Consider the following 13600-nt stretch of genomic DNA (forward strand, 5'->3'; position numbering starts at 1 on the left):
TGAGATTCACTACCTGCTGCTGAGGTGATCTCTCAAAGCTCAGTATTTGTGAAGCTGAGAAAATGGAAGGCTGGAAAAAAAAAAAAGAGAAACGGGAACGCTTGATCTATTCTGTAACACATTTCTCCCGTCGAGCAAAAATTCTATTATTCAAGAGCAAATGTAGGACATGAGTATTATCAAAACAGACACAGCGTCAGTCCCTCTGCTCAGCTGGAGAATTACATTTCACAAATGTAAAAAACAGATGGAATTAAGTGTTTTCTTTCTCTTTCTTTCTTTCTTTGCCGTTCAGCAAATGAGCAGTGAGTAATCAAAATTGTTTACTCTTAAAAGGATTATTGTCTCACGGCTGCTGGGATTTAGCAGCCTGCTTACAAACAACTGTTTACACAAACAAATTTCATTGACGTATCAGGAGGCACAAAACAGATCAAGTCAGATTTTGTGGTGTAACTTAGTCGTTTATTTTAATTCCACAAATTTTTCAAAAAAATTACAAAATACTCAAATGGAGAGAACACAGGACTCACAATTTTTCTTATTATTTCTACTTTTTGTTTACATTGTGTCATCCCATGGCGACTACTCATATATACAATAAGCTTCAAGATACCAGTATATATATAAATCTTAGCAGTCAGAATTTACATTCTGCTATTGCCGCTTTGAAACAAGAAGCTAAACCATTGACAACACTTAACATCAAAGGTTTTGGAGACACAAAAAGAGGGAGTAAAAGGCAAGGGAATCGTCAGGAAACGAGGCAAAGATGATGATGAGAAGCTCGTCGTCAGGAGAGAGACAGGAATTGGTGGGAGATGGCGAGACAGAGTGACAGGTTCTTGTAAGGGATTCAAAGACTGTTTTGGATTTTTAAAAAGGGGACATGAGTTTGATGATGACTGCAAGCGTTTAAATGTAAATTATAGTGCTCCATGGGTAGATATGGTCACTTTTAAATGCAAGTACAGTTTCTTCATTTGGTTAAAAGAAAAAAAGAAAAAAAAAACAAAAAAACAGTTTATTAATCTCCCATGACAGTCAAAACAGTCTAGTGCATGGAACAAATGCAAAATCATGTCATGGCTACAATAATAAAAAAAAAAAAATCAATTTCAATAAACAAAAAGAAAAACTTGGGCTCATGTGCACTGGTATGACAGGTCAACACGACTTGTAACAGTCAGTGGCACAGACAAACACACCACTCCTGGGGCCCAGGAGGCTGTGTGTATCCCTAAGGAACCAAGGCATACGAAAACATTGTGAGGAAAACACACACACATTCACACGCACACACTCGTTGACCCTCTACCTCCTGGTCGTCACGTGTCGGCAGGCCCCCCTCTAGTGTCACAGTGAACATTATTACAGCCTAGTTGGAGGATGACTCAGTCGGATATGAGCCCTGCAACAAACGTGGTTGACCGGACCAGGTAAAGAAAGGGGACACCACAACACAACTAGCACGGACGCACAACCATTCACGCATTTAAAACAATCCTAAAGTCCTGTTAAGCTCCTGTTACAGTGAACAATTCAGGTCCCCATAATTTAAAAGAACCTCGAAGCAACTTTAACACTTCTTCAGTTCAGCCAAATATGTTTCTGGTTTCCACATTTTTAAAATCATTATTAAAATCATTCTCTGTAAAAACAAAAAAATAATGAAGTATTACTCCATTTTGTAGACTTAAATACTGATTTTAAGCGAAAAGGATAAAACCAGTTGAGTGGAGCTCAAGGATACTCTCTCAGTGCAAATGTTTTTTTTTTCTTTTTAATCCATGTGTGCACTCCACAGAAGCCTCAGTGACTACTGTGTCACCTCTTCAAGTGTTTCAAATCATTAACTCAACATGTTGAGTTTACACATTCTGACAACCTCCTGTGTGTCAAAGGTGTGTGATGAATGGATGTGGGTGTGACAGTTTTTATGGTTTACATAGTGTATGTGGGACTAAATGTAACACAGTGATGTCAGAGGAACGTCACAACTGAACCACAACTCTCTCAGAAACTGCTCAAATAATGCCATGGTGCTCCCCTCTGAAACAAGGGATAATGCTTCAAAACAATTATATTGGAGGTTGAAACGACTTGGTTTGGAGTCCACACCTAGTAATAATAATAATTATAATAATAATTATATGTTTATATATACTATTTACAGACTCAAAAACGCCATGCTGTAGCTTTTCTTAAAATTATGAAAAACCTCCAACAATGTATTAAAATAAATGTTGAATTTAAGATAGCACTTGTTATTTTTCCATAAACGGCCTGACCGGTCTTGTCTTTTTTTCTTTTTGTTGATAAGCACAGTGTCTTGTTCTAGCACCTACAAAAAAACGTCAGGGAAGCTTGTCATGCAGGAGTCTTGAGGACGTTGTCACTACTGGCTATATACCAAAGAAAGTCAATGTCTTGAAAAAATAATAATTAAAAAAAAAAGTCTTTGACAGGAACAGAAACCAAATATCAGAGGAATTCTCAGACGATCCACTTGGCCTTTTCCGTTCTTCAAAACTGAATGTAACAACTCTGTAACAACTTCCCGTGTCCTGCACCTGTCAGTCGCTGCTTCCCTTGACTGGTTACAGCTGCTTGTCACTCTCCTTCTTCAGCCGGCTGAAACATAAACAACATCAAGCATTAATACACAGACTCATCTGATCGAAATGTTTTTTTTAAGTCAAATTTCTGGATCTAATCTCTGACCTGTAGTAGTCCTCCTGGCCAGGCAGTGGTCCTCCGTGCATGTGATGGTGTCCGTGGAGCCACTGCTGCTCCATGGCCAGCCTCTGGAGCTCAGCTGACTGGGCATGCATGGCCTGCAGCTGGTGTGCTGCGGACATGGGCGGTGGCAAACCTCCTGGTAGATCCCGTGGGTAGGGGGTACCTGGAGGAAGCACAAGCAAAAAATTTGATCAGGCAATCTGGCGGAGTTCGGATTAATAGATTGGACGTGATATTACTGTTAATGAGAGATGATATTGGCAGAGAGCCTACCGAAGACTGGGTGGCGCAGCATCTCGTGTTCATGCGGCGGCTGGCCGAGGAGAGGGTTGGGGATGGCGCCGGGCGGGTAAGGGAAGCGGGCCAGGTGAGGTCCAGCTGCCAGGGGATCTACTGCCAGGGGATGGCCCCCCGAACCTGGAGGACACACAAGACATTCACCACCACCTTCTGGGCGTCAGAGTCTTAGGTTCAGGGTACACTCATTACAAGATACTGTATCACAGACAGTGCATGCTACAGGCATTAGTGATACACAGCTTAATATTATGTTACTCCTTTCAAGGTTGACCAAAAGAGTGCAGGGACCACTTTACTATATTTGTCCACTGTAGAGCATCTGCCGGCTCAATTAGAAACATAATCAGGATATAACACACTTACATGCAATCTCATATGTCAACTCTGTACATTACTACAGAGAGAATAAAATATGAGGTGGAGTTATAGATGTGGTGAACAATTTAGAAGTATCATTAATTAAAGTCCCTTTTTCACTCTTTCACTGTGATGAGAGGAGTATTATAATTGCATTTACAGACAACTTGATTCATGTTATAGCACACTGATCCCCCCGGTCTATATTAGAAAAGATAAACTAATATTAACCTCCTGAAGAGTTAAATTTGATTAGTTCCTTATTTGTATATATAACTTGCTCATAACAAATCAGGTGACCCTAATTCTTACTTATATTATCATCTACTCTTAATTTTTTCCAACCAAGTTGAAAAGAACATCCTGTAAATGCAGATGTATTCTTAACTAATTGTATCTAAAGACTTTCATACTGTTTAACAAAATGTTTTCATTATAAAACTTTGAAACAATGGTTTCATTAAGCAGTCTGTTAACAGTTAAAATAACAATTTGAATCCTAAAATGCCTAAATCTTGAATAGATAACTAATCTGTGGAGTGCCACAGGGTTCTATTCCGGGTCCTCTACTATAACTGAAATATGTTAACAATTTACCAAAGTTTATAAAACACCCTTTTCTTATCTTTGTGCTGATAATACAGATCTCATCATACCATGTCAAAATATATAATTACAAAATTACACAATAATCACAATATCACACAATAAGCTAAAATATGCATACATCACTTTACAAATGTGTTAAGAATAACTGTATACAAAAGATCAATGTATCAAAAACATGCAGAATATGTTTGCAAAAGTATATATATATATATATATATATATACACATATATAGCATTAGTAGTATAGTATATATAATACTATGAAATATAAAAAACTACTACTAACATTTTGGACTACGCAACTGTGTTTGCCAAATAATGAGCAATAACATAGATTTCCCTATTATAATACATATATATATATATATATATATATTAATATTATAATATCATTTATATAGCTGTAATAGTGGCACAGAGACATTTACATGAATGTATACGAGCAGGGCTTTCTTTTACCTTGGTGAAGAGGATCTTGCTGGTGGAGGTGGAGATGGGAGTGAATATGTGAGTGCTGGTGGTGGTGCGGCGTGACATTGAACATCTGTAGACGGGCAATGGGGTCATTGGCAACTGTGGCCATCCTCTCAGCATGGAGTCTCTCTGCAGCCAACCTCTCTGGGTAGCTCATTTCTGGCCGCAGCTGGGGGCCAGCAAGGGCCAACCGCTCACGCTCTAATGGGTTCAGGCCGGGATGGAAGGAGGCGAAATGGTGAGGACCGGCCATGGGGGGCAACGTGATAGCCCCATGCCGGGCAAAGTGCTCCATGGGGTTTGTGGAAGGGTGGAGTGTGTCCATCTCTGGAGGCTTAACCTCGAAACCAGGTTTCATCCTTTCCCTCAGTTCCCTCTCACGGATCTCCCTCTCTCGCATCTCCCGCTCTCGTAGCTCACGCTCCCGCATGGCCGGGTCAGCATTGTACAAGCTGGGCATGTGATAGGCCAGCAGGGGGTCTGCAGGGTTGAGGGACACAAAGAAGGGGTGGTTTCGATTGGTGGGGGACATGACGTGGGGTCGTGCGTACTCGCTGAGGGTGCGCAGGGCAGGCGTGTCGGGGCCAATGTAGGGAGGCACAGCTGCAATCGTAGTGGGGGGGCCATCGAAGGGTGGACGCATGTGGGCGGGGCCAGCCATCTGAGGTTCACCCATTCTTCCGTCATGAGAGGAACTGGAGGCTTTCTGTGGGAGAGGGGAGAATATCGTGTTTAGTAAGATTTTAAAGAAGAAGAAAAAATTAAGCACTGCCAAGCAAAAGAGACAAACAAAACCACTCACCGCAGCTCGTTCTGCTTCCTTCTCTCGTTCCCGCTCTCTTTCTCGCTCTTTTTCCCTCTCCCTTTCTCTCTCCTTCTCTTCCCTTGCTTTCTGTTCTGCTTCCCTCTTGGCTTTCTCCAGAGCTTCCTCTCGCTTCTTGGCCAGTTTAGATGAAGCCAGGGGAGTGAAGTAGAAATCTGTCCTCGCACACGAGTTGTAACCCCGGTCCAGGTGCTTGTAGAACCTGTGGTCATGGTAGAGAAGAAAACATTTAACACATTCAACATTTACTCAGAAAAATGGTATGATGCTCCAGTTCATAAATTAATACTTGTTACAAACAGACAAAAGGCTACAGCCATGATATTCATGTTTAATTTTTTCATGTTGAATGGCAGGATAATGTCCCATCAGATGAAAAGACAGCTTGTATTAGCTTACACTGGTCCATTATTCAAAAGGATACAAACTCCCTCAGCATTCACTTTCGCGGCTACACTGACTATGTATCAAAATCATCATTGCTATTCATTGGCAGTCTGAGAGCCACTTAAGCACAAGGCAACTACAAATACTCATATTCAGATGCCTCAGTTCACTCGCATCTCACTGTAATTAATCTCCCTGCTCTCCATCCCCGATAATTCCTAGCCATCAGCCACTCAGAGCTCTGGGCTAATTGTGGCCTTGGATGGCTGTTTTGCTGAGGACATTCGATTTGTTGCTTACATCAAAGCCTTAAAATCTGAAGGCAGAGACTCTTTGTTTTTGGATGTGTTTGAGAGCTAATCAGCATCCCCAGACTACTGATTAACAACAGCTCATGCAGGTGTATGTTTTTCTTTTATAGATAGTGTTGAGGTAGAAATCGGTGCTTGTAGACATACCGTGCAGATTGGCTGGCATGGCTGGGTGTATTGACGACAGTCGGCTCTGGGGAGGGGCTTCTCTGTGGGGGTGGAGGGCTCTCTGGTTCTTCTGTCTCGTCCAGGGGCTCCTCTTTGATGTGTACAGGCGGGAGTGCCGGGCCAGCACAAGTGACCGAGGCAGGCAGTGGCATAGAGATAGAGGAGGATGGAGTGGAAGAAGATGGAGGCTGTATGCCAGGCATAGAGTTTGATGAGGATGGGGGAGGGCCGGTTGGAGGTAGAACTGTATTGAAAGGATGAGACGAAAATGGTGGCTGTGGAGGCCCGTTGGGGTGTGAGGCTGCTGCGGAGGGTGGCAGAGGAGGAGCTGGAGGAGGTTGGTGACTGGCTGAGGGTGGGAGGCTCTGGGACTGAGTGAGAACTGGAGGCTGGGCTGGGGGAGGCTGGAGCTGCTGCCCCTGAGGCATGAGCTGGAGGGGAGGTGGGTGTGCTGATGGAGGATGGTGGCTGGCTAAAGAACTGAGGGGCTTGAGGGCAGGAGGTGGAGGCAGGTTTGAAGGCATCTGAGGGAATGGAGGCGCTGACACATGTGGTGGGTGTTTGTGGGACTGTGGGTTGGGTATTTGAGGGATGGGTGTTGTTGGCGGGGGCTTGATGTGAGGCATGGACATTGGGGCAGGGGGAAGGGGCTGCTCTCTGGGAGGCTGGCCTCCACTCTGAGCAGATGACTGGGACTGGGAAGGGGGCGTGTGTGGCCTCTGCTGTGATTGGCCAGGGAGTGGCAGGGGTGGGACCTGAGACTGACCCACAGGGAAGCCCTGAGGGGGCATTGAGTGAGGGTGAGGCATGTGTGAGGGGCCAGGCTGCAGCGGATGTGACATGGGAGGCATGGGCCCGTGATGCGAGCTGGGTAATGATTGAGGTGGGATTGGGGGGCCAGGGGGCGGAGCCTGAGTCACAGGTGAATGTGGAGAGGGAAGCCTTTGAGGGTGGAGGGACGCTCCTGACTGGATAAGAGACATTGGGCTTGCCTGGGGCAGAGGCTGGGGAGGTAGAGAGGTGGAGGCCGCTGTGGGGGAGACCTGTGGGGGCAGTGAAGGGGCTGAGGTTGTAGGCGGAGGGGGTGCCGAGGAGGTGGCTGAGGTGCCTGGCTGACACTGGATGACTGGAGGGTGCTGGCTCTGCAGGAGCTGCTGCTGCTGGGCAGACGAGTCTGAGTCGCTCTCATTGTCACGGGGACTGGGGATGCTTGGGGAGGAGCTCCGGTTGTCCTGGTCAATGTCTTTTGGATCGCTACTGAGCTCCTCGTTGATGCTGCGCCCATCAGAGCTCTCGCCCTCGCCTTCCCCTTCCCCCTCGCATTCTGAGGGCGAGTCTGGCCGACTCAGCTCCTAAAGGATAGAAGAGAGAGAGGGATGACTATCATAAGACCAGGTCATTCCATTGAAACACATACAAACAGCAAAACAAAGACCATAAACGCACTTGTGTCTTGGACTTTTTGGCGTTGGCCCTCTCGGGTTCCTCTGTGTCTGAGGCTCCCTTCTCTCGCTGCCGTTTGGCACTCTTCATAGGTGAAGGAGCCTCCTCTTTAATCTTCTGTGGAGCCAAAATAGCAGAGCCATTAGGGTACATTTCACAGATATATGTGTATAAAAGAACAGTGCTTCAAGTGGTCTGTGCTGTGTTTACCTTGCTGGGCTTCTTCATGGAGTCTGTCTTGCTGTCGGTGCTGTCAGTACTTGCTGCACTGGGTGAGGTACGACCGCTGGATCGCAAATCCTCGTTGGTAGGCGAGGCTCTGCCATCGGGACTGGCTGTCTGCTTCTTACGACCACTACGTAGCGTCGACATCTGTTAACAACAAACACAGTTAACATTAATTATAACTGATGTTATGGTTTCACACAATTTGGATAGAAGGAATTAAGATGACATATACCATACGTCCACACCAAATGTATAAAACAATGCATGTCACAGCTGTCAGTGTACTACTTGTCTACAGATGATGAGATTATTGCTTTGTAGTCTGGCTCTGCGTTACTCTGGGGATAACTCTGAGGCTACGGTTCCTGAAGGTGAAAATAGAGGAATGGGTGGAAAGCAGTGTGTGCGTACCGAGCCTCGGTTCCGTCGGGTCCTCATGCTATGCTTCCCGCTGAGTCCATCCTCTTCCTCTTTGACAGGTTTGAACATAAATGGCGGCGGGTCCACAGGCTTCTCGATGGGGGGGAGCTCACCGTACTTCTTGAAGTGAATGCGGCAGTCTGTGCACAGCAAGATGTTCTCCCGGCCCCCGTGGTGCCAGTCCTTGGAGGCTGAGGAAAGCCATTTACAGTTGTGAAATAACACACTCTCACAGGCGGTGAGAAGTACAAACATGCAGAAATGATCTCTGAACTACAGTAATACTGCAGAATTGTGTCCTTAAGTGTCCTTAAGTAACTTTATAGTTACATCTAATCTAATGATATATTTTTAATGAAAGATCTGAAGCAAGGATAATGTATATTACTCGTATATATCCTCGGTTACATAATTTATGTAAATTTTCAGTAATGACTATATGGGTTAACACTAGAAAGCCAAAGTTATTAGCCACCCTTGTTGTGATGGCAGATCAGATGGGAGCCTGGCACTGAGAGCCAGCTGTGTGGAAAGAGGGGAAGGATAATGAGGTGGAGAGAGTGAACGAGCTATGGGCTCATGTCTGATTTGATCAAATTAGTCCTGACATCTTATGATGCCCATCTGTCACACAGCGCTGTGTTGCACAGGCCCACACTGATCCTAATCACGACAGGAATAGCCAAGCAAGTCCACATGAAGAGTGTGAGTTTCTGTAAATGGAACGCGGCGTCTTACTGGTAGTGAAACAGTGGCGGCAGGCGTAGCCCTTCAGCTCCTGTTCGCTGTCTTCACTGTCGAAGTCATCTTCACTGGCTGAGCTGAGGTCCACTGGAATAGAGAAAGAAAGAAAAAAAAAACAACACTTCAAATACATTGCTCTAACACCAGAATATATTAGGTCATGTTGGCCCCCCTCCTCTGTCCCTGAAGGGGTCAAATATACGTACAGAACTCGCTTGAGGGTGGGCGTGAGGGAGTGTTGACAGGAGTTGAAGCGGTCCGTGTCTTGATGCGGCGGAAGACGGGCTGGCGGCGGTGTCTGCGGTGGGCTCGACAACTGGCTGCCTCGGGGGTCTTCTTCCAGTAGTAGTAGAAGGTAATTAACTCTCCCTGAAATGACACACAAAACGAATGCTGTTAAAACGGGCAAATACATGAACGCAAACGTGTGCATTAGTAATGAAGAGGAGGCATCACTTTTGACTGAATTAAAAGGAATCAGGGTCTATTTGTCAAAGTTGTTGAAAAATTGGAAAATAGTCACTGTGAAGTATCTGCAGTTAGGTTGAACATAATATGTGGAAAATACACATTAGCAGTCAGCACAGTATTTCACAGTGAAAAGGCCACGGAGTAGGTAAGTCCATGCCAGGATTTGAAGCTGGCCGGGTATGTTTGTGCTGCGGCCCTGTCTGTCCCAGGATTAGGCGAGGAGGCTCACTGAATGCAGGGATATTAGGATCAGTGCATTGGTGGCTGCCTGGGTGGCAGGAGCTTGAATGGGAACAAAAGAACATGTCAGGCAGAGCTTTGGCGCTACAAATAGGGAGTGAAATGGCTCCTCGCCCCTTCACTGGAAGAGTCAATTGAACTTTAATCAAACATTCGGAGGGGCGCGCTTGCCAGTGAGCGAGGCGGATAAATCCACTGTACAAAAGGCCGCCAGGAAATCAATACCCAACTGAAACATTAACACATGCAATCATGGATCAGAAAGCACTTTGCTGAGGCAGCCTGTGCATATTAACTGCTGCTTTCCGGCCACACTCATAATACACAAGCCTTGAAAATTGGCGACAGGAGTCACGGACAATTATGCAGTTTCCTGTGGGGCTTTGCCCTTTTCCTCCTCACCATGAACTCTCACTTGTCAGTGGTCTTCCACCGGCTCTATAACAAATTCATGAAGGTGTGGTGTGATTGTTGGGTGAGCAGTAAGTCACCTGTAATCTTTAAAGCCCAGAGGGCACTCATCTACTGTTTGAGGTCTGTTAAACTGCTGTTCAACAAAGCTCCCAGAGTTTAATGGCTATCGATTGTTTTCCTTCACCGCTTCAGCTGAAAAACTTGACATAAATTAGTCAGTGCATTACTCTCTAAAATGCATTAACAGCTTTTCAGCAACAGCTTAAAATCTTCTATCAAAACATACCAAAACAAACAATGGCAGGAAAAGATTTGATAAAATGGTGGACTGTTTTAAACAGAAAAAAAAAAACTTACTCAACTCTATTTTAACAATTAGAGAAAATAACAGTTACAAAGCCAACAATATAAATAGGTTGGTGTTAATGGAAACATAAAGGTAACTGCAGCTTTAATTTGTTATCTCATGAAATACAAAACTACTTGAGGCTAGTTGGTTTCCTTGTTGTTTTCTGTGAGAAAACACGGGCTAGTGTTTTCTTTATCGCTTCAACAAATCGTGTGAGTATCTGACATTAAGTCTCTCTCAATCACTGCTTTGATTGGCAGAAAATGTTCGACTCAGTGGGCTCAGGCCGTTTAATAAGATCTCCCTTCATGTAGCTCTTAGGGGAAATTCATATCTACCAGTGGCTGTAGGACTTCGTCTTATCAGGCAAAGCAGTGCTGGGAACATTTACCGAGGGTGTCTGAGCTCAATGAAACCTTCTCAAATTTCAGGGTAAATTAAGGTGCTGCGCTGTGTTATGGCAAAGCCATTACTCCGGCATAGAATTGTCCCAAGCCCCGCAGCTTGACTAGGTTTTTTTTAGACCTCAAGACTGCAGCAGATGAGCACATCTGGAGTCCTGGGAATGATTCCACATGTAGATGCTCAGCAGAGACAAATGAGAAGGGCTCCTTTAAAATACAAAAAAACAGTTGGATAAAGAAGGAAAGATTAACCTTCTACTTGTGGAACATTTACAGAGCTTCAAATAACCCTGAAAACATTGTTTGTCTATGTTCATGCCAAGAACAGAGCAGTTAATGGTCATTATATCACCAAAAAAAGCTCCATTGAGTTGCCATGTGTTTGTGCATCTATTTTAGTCTGCTAACAGAACTTTCTAGTTGTTTCCTGTGTGCCTCCCTCTTCAGCCTGGCCGGCCAGTTGGGAGGGCAAGGCGCAGGTGCTAACTGAGGGAAGGCAGGCGTCCTGATGTGAAATCTAATTGAAATGTGTAGATCAAAAGTGTCGAGTGGTGCCGAGCGCTGGCTTTGCTCTGTGCTTAATGACTGTTCTCAGCAGTGCCTCTCTGCCTCCTCGCTGCAGGCTGACAACCACACGGCCTCAACAACAGCTTGGCAGACCCGGAGAAAGGTCACCCTGCCTCTCCATCACTTACACTGTGTCAAGTACCATTACATTAGGCAGGGGCTAATGAAAACATTAACTTGGGCTTTTGAATGGGAATTAACAGGTGCGCTGATGAGCTGGATGTGAATGAAAAGGGGAAAACAAAAGAAGCAGCCTAACATATTCAGTGTAAATCTGTTGAGTTGAAAAGTTACAGCTCTCGGCCTCCATTAAAAATGCATCCAGCAAAAAATCTTAAGTCATGTTTGTTATATAGTTTGCTTTTACAGTTCATGAATACTAACTTTGCATACAGTCATGTTGACAAAGCAAAGATGGATGTCTGCAACACATCACAAACATGACTTTCAACGTATACTGGCGTTACATATGGTGTCTGGGAGCGACGTGCAGTTGATGAACATGGCATTCCTGCAGTTGAGAGGGGCTTTGTGCTGTAAACTAGTGTGAAAGGCAGACTGACAGATTACCGCTCAGTCTGCCTGCGAGTCAAGTTTGGTTCCCCTGAAGCCCCATATGTCCGATCCCTCACACTGACTGTGTACTTTTTTTCTATCAGAGTCACTTTGTCACGCTGCCATATGCCCACAGCAACACTTTCATTACCTTGTGTTCCTTCCCCGTGATCGTTTAGCCAGCGAGTTTGTGTGTGCTTATGGAGGCTTCCGAGAAAAGTTGCCATTTCTTCATAAAAAGACGACGACAGTAAAGCAGAAACAAACCCATGAACCTGTCTCTAAAACAGTTCACCAGTAAAAATTCATGGAAATACTTGAAATAGAAATCTAGACTGGCCCTGGCCTCCGCACCATAATTTTCCCCCAGTCCACTAAATCACTGCAGAGCGGTACAGAGTGTGCTGCCGCTCGGCAGAACATGAGATAGTGACAACATAAGCTCTGTATTATAAGGCCTTTTAGACTGCTTCCATCTGCAGGAGCTTTCTGGCCGGTGGATTATCCGACAAGGAAAGGGCTTACCCTCCTATCACGACACTCAGGGCTTCCATCCCGGTTATTGCCACTTAAAATGGTCGTCAACATACAAGTATGTATGTTTGAAATGCATGTGGAGTTCAAGATTATGTACAGCAATGTTTTCTTCGATACTCCAACCCTGAGAAACTGATTTTCATCCATTGTGCAAAGATTTTTACTCTTCCTCATTTTATTGTAATTAATAGAAATTAGTTAAATTACAAAAAAATAATCTGTGCTCTTTAGATAGTATAAATCCAGAGCTGGTACATAAATACACTGTTTTTATATCTTAACAGTATATTATTATATTATACAGAGATATTTAAAATGAATATGTAAAATAGATAAAGAGATGTGCATTCATTTGCTATAACAGAAGTCAACAGGTGATGGAGGAAAATGTAGCCTCAGTCTCTACATGGTAGCAATTGTATGTGTTGAAAATCCCTAAAAATAATTCCTGATATGCTCATATTCACTTTTGTACTCAGTCACTGTGTTTTAAACCGTTTTTATGTTCCTGTTTGTAAAGGTTAGGTTGAATAAGGTTAACCATGAAACCACAGTCAACTACAGTATAACTGCAGGTGGGAGTGCGGGTTGAGGGTGAGCGGGAGTGCAGAATCCTCCTCTGAGCTTGGTGGTCCTGTGTGCGCAGACAGGGCTGAGGGCGAGGGCTAAACTCATGTATTTACACCCTCATCCCCTCTCAGGCCCAGGCCTGAACAGATGGTTTCTGTTTTTCCTGGCAGATTTGTGACAGAGCCACAAAAGGCCCCTGCTTTGACATGAAGCCAAACGGTTAAGGCCGTTACTGGCAAGAGCAGGGGAAGGAGGAGAGAACAGGGGAGAGCTGAGGAGGAGGGGGAGGGCCGAGTGTGGAGGAGAGCCGAGAGGGAGGAATAAAGAGCCAGCAGAGGATAACAATGGACAATCAACATTCAGTCCAACCACAACCCAACCTAAAAATCTCTCACCAAATAAAAACCTCAGCTAAAAACTTAGAGCAGTGTAGCAGCAGCCGTGAGAGCGGAGCGCACAGGGAGCATGTGATTTCTGGGTTCTGGT

At 44.7% G+C, this 13600-nt stretch overlaps 1 protein-coding gene across 6 annotated transcripts in view; it reads right to left on the reverse strand.

Moving 5' to 3' along the window:
- Positions 1–443: 443 nt before the first annotated feature.
- The window catches only part of rerea (arginine-glutamic acid dipeptide (RE) repeats a), a 115650-nt gene continuing 102493 nt past the window's right edge, over positions 444–13600 (reverse strand). For 4 of the 6 annotated variants that reach the window (XM_035656026.1, XM_035656025.1, XM_035656029.1 and 1 more), the window contains 11 exons: positions 9214–9376; positions 9002–9094; positions 8255–8454; positions 7826–7987; positions 7619–7732; positions 6152–7524; positions 5286–5508; positions 4469–5189; positions 3016–3189; positions 2725–2905; positions 444–2634 (listed from right to left, as the gene is read on the reverse strand). In XM_035656026.1, the coding sequence (XP_035511919.1) occupies positions 2601–2634; positions 2725–2905; positions 3016–3189; positions 4469–5189; positions 5286–5508; positions 6152–7524; positions 7619–7732; positions 7826–7987; positions 8255–8454; positions 9002–9094; positions 9214–9376 (3438 nt within the window). In that variant the 3' untranslated portion in view covers positions 444–2600. The remainder of the gene's footprint in view (positions 2635–2724; positions 2906–3015; positions 3190–4468; positions 5190–5285; positions 5509–6151; positions 7525–7618; positions 7733–7825; positions 7988–8254; positions 8455–9001; positions 9095–9213; positions 9377–13600) is intronic. The other 2 variants (XM_035656027.1, XM_035656031.1) reach the window with 1 other exon arrangement.

Source organism: Morone saxatilis, unplaced genomic scaffold (assembly GCF_004916995.1).
Source record: "Morone saxatilis isolate NCDOM2014 unplaced genomic scaffold, NCSU_SB_2.0 Contig15, whole genome shotgun sequence".
Lineage (NCBI taxonomy): Eukaryota > Metazoa > Chordata > Actinopteri > Moronidae > Morone > Morone saxatilis.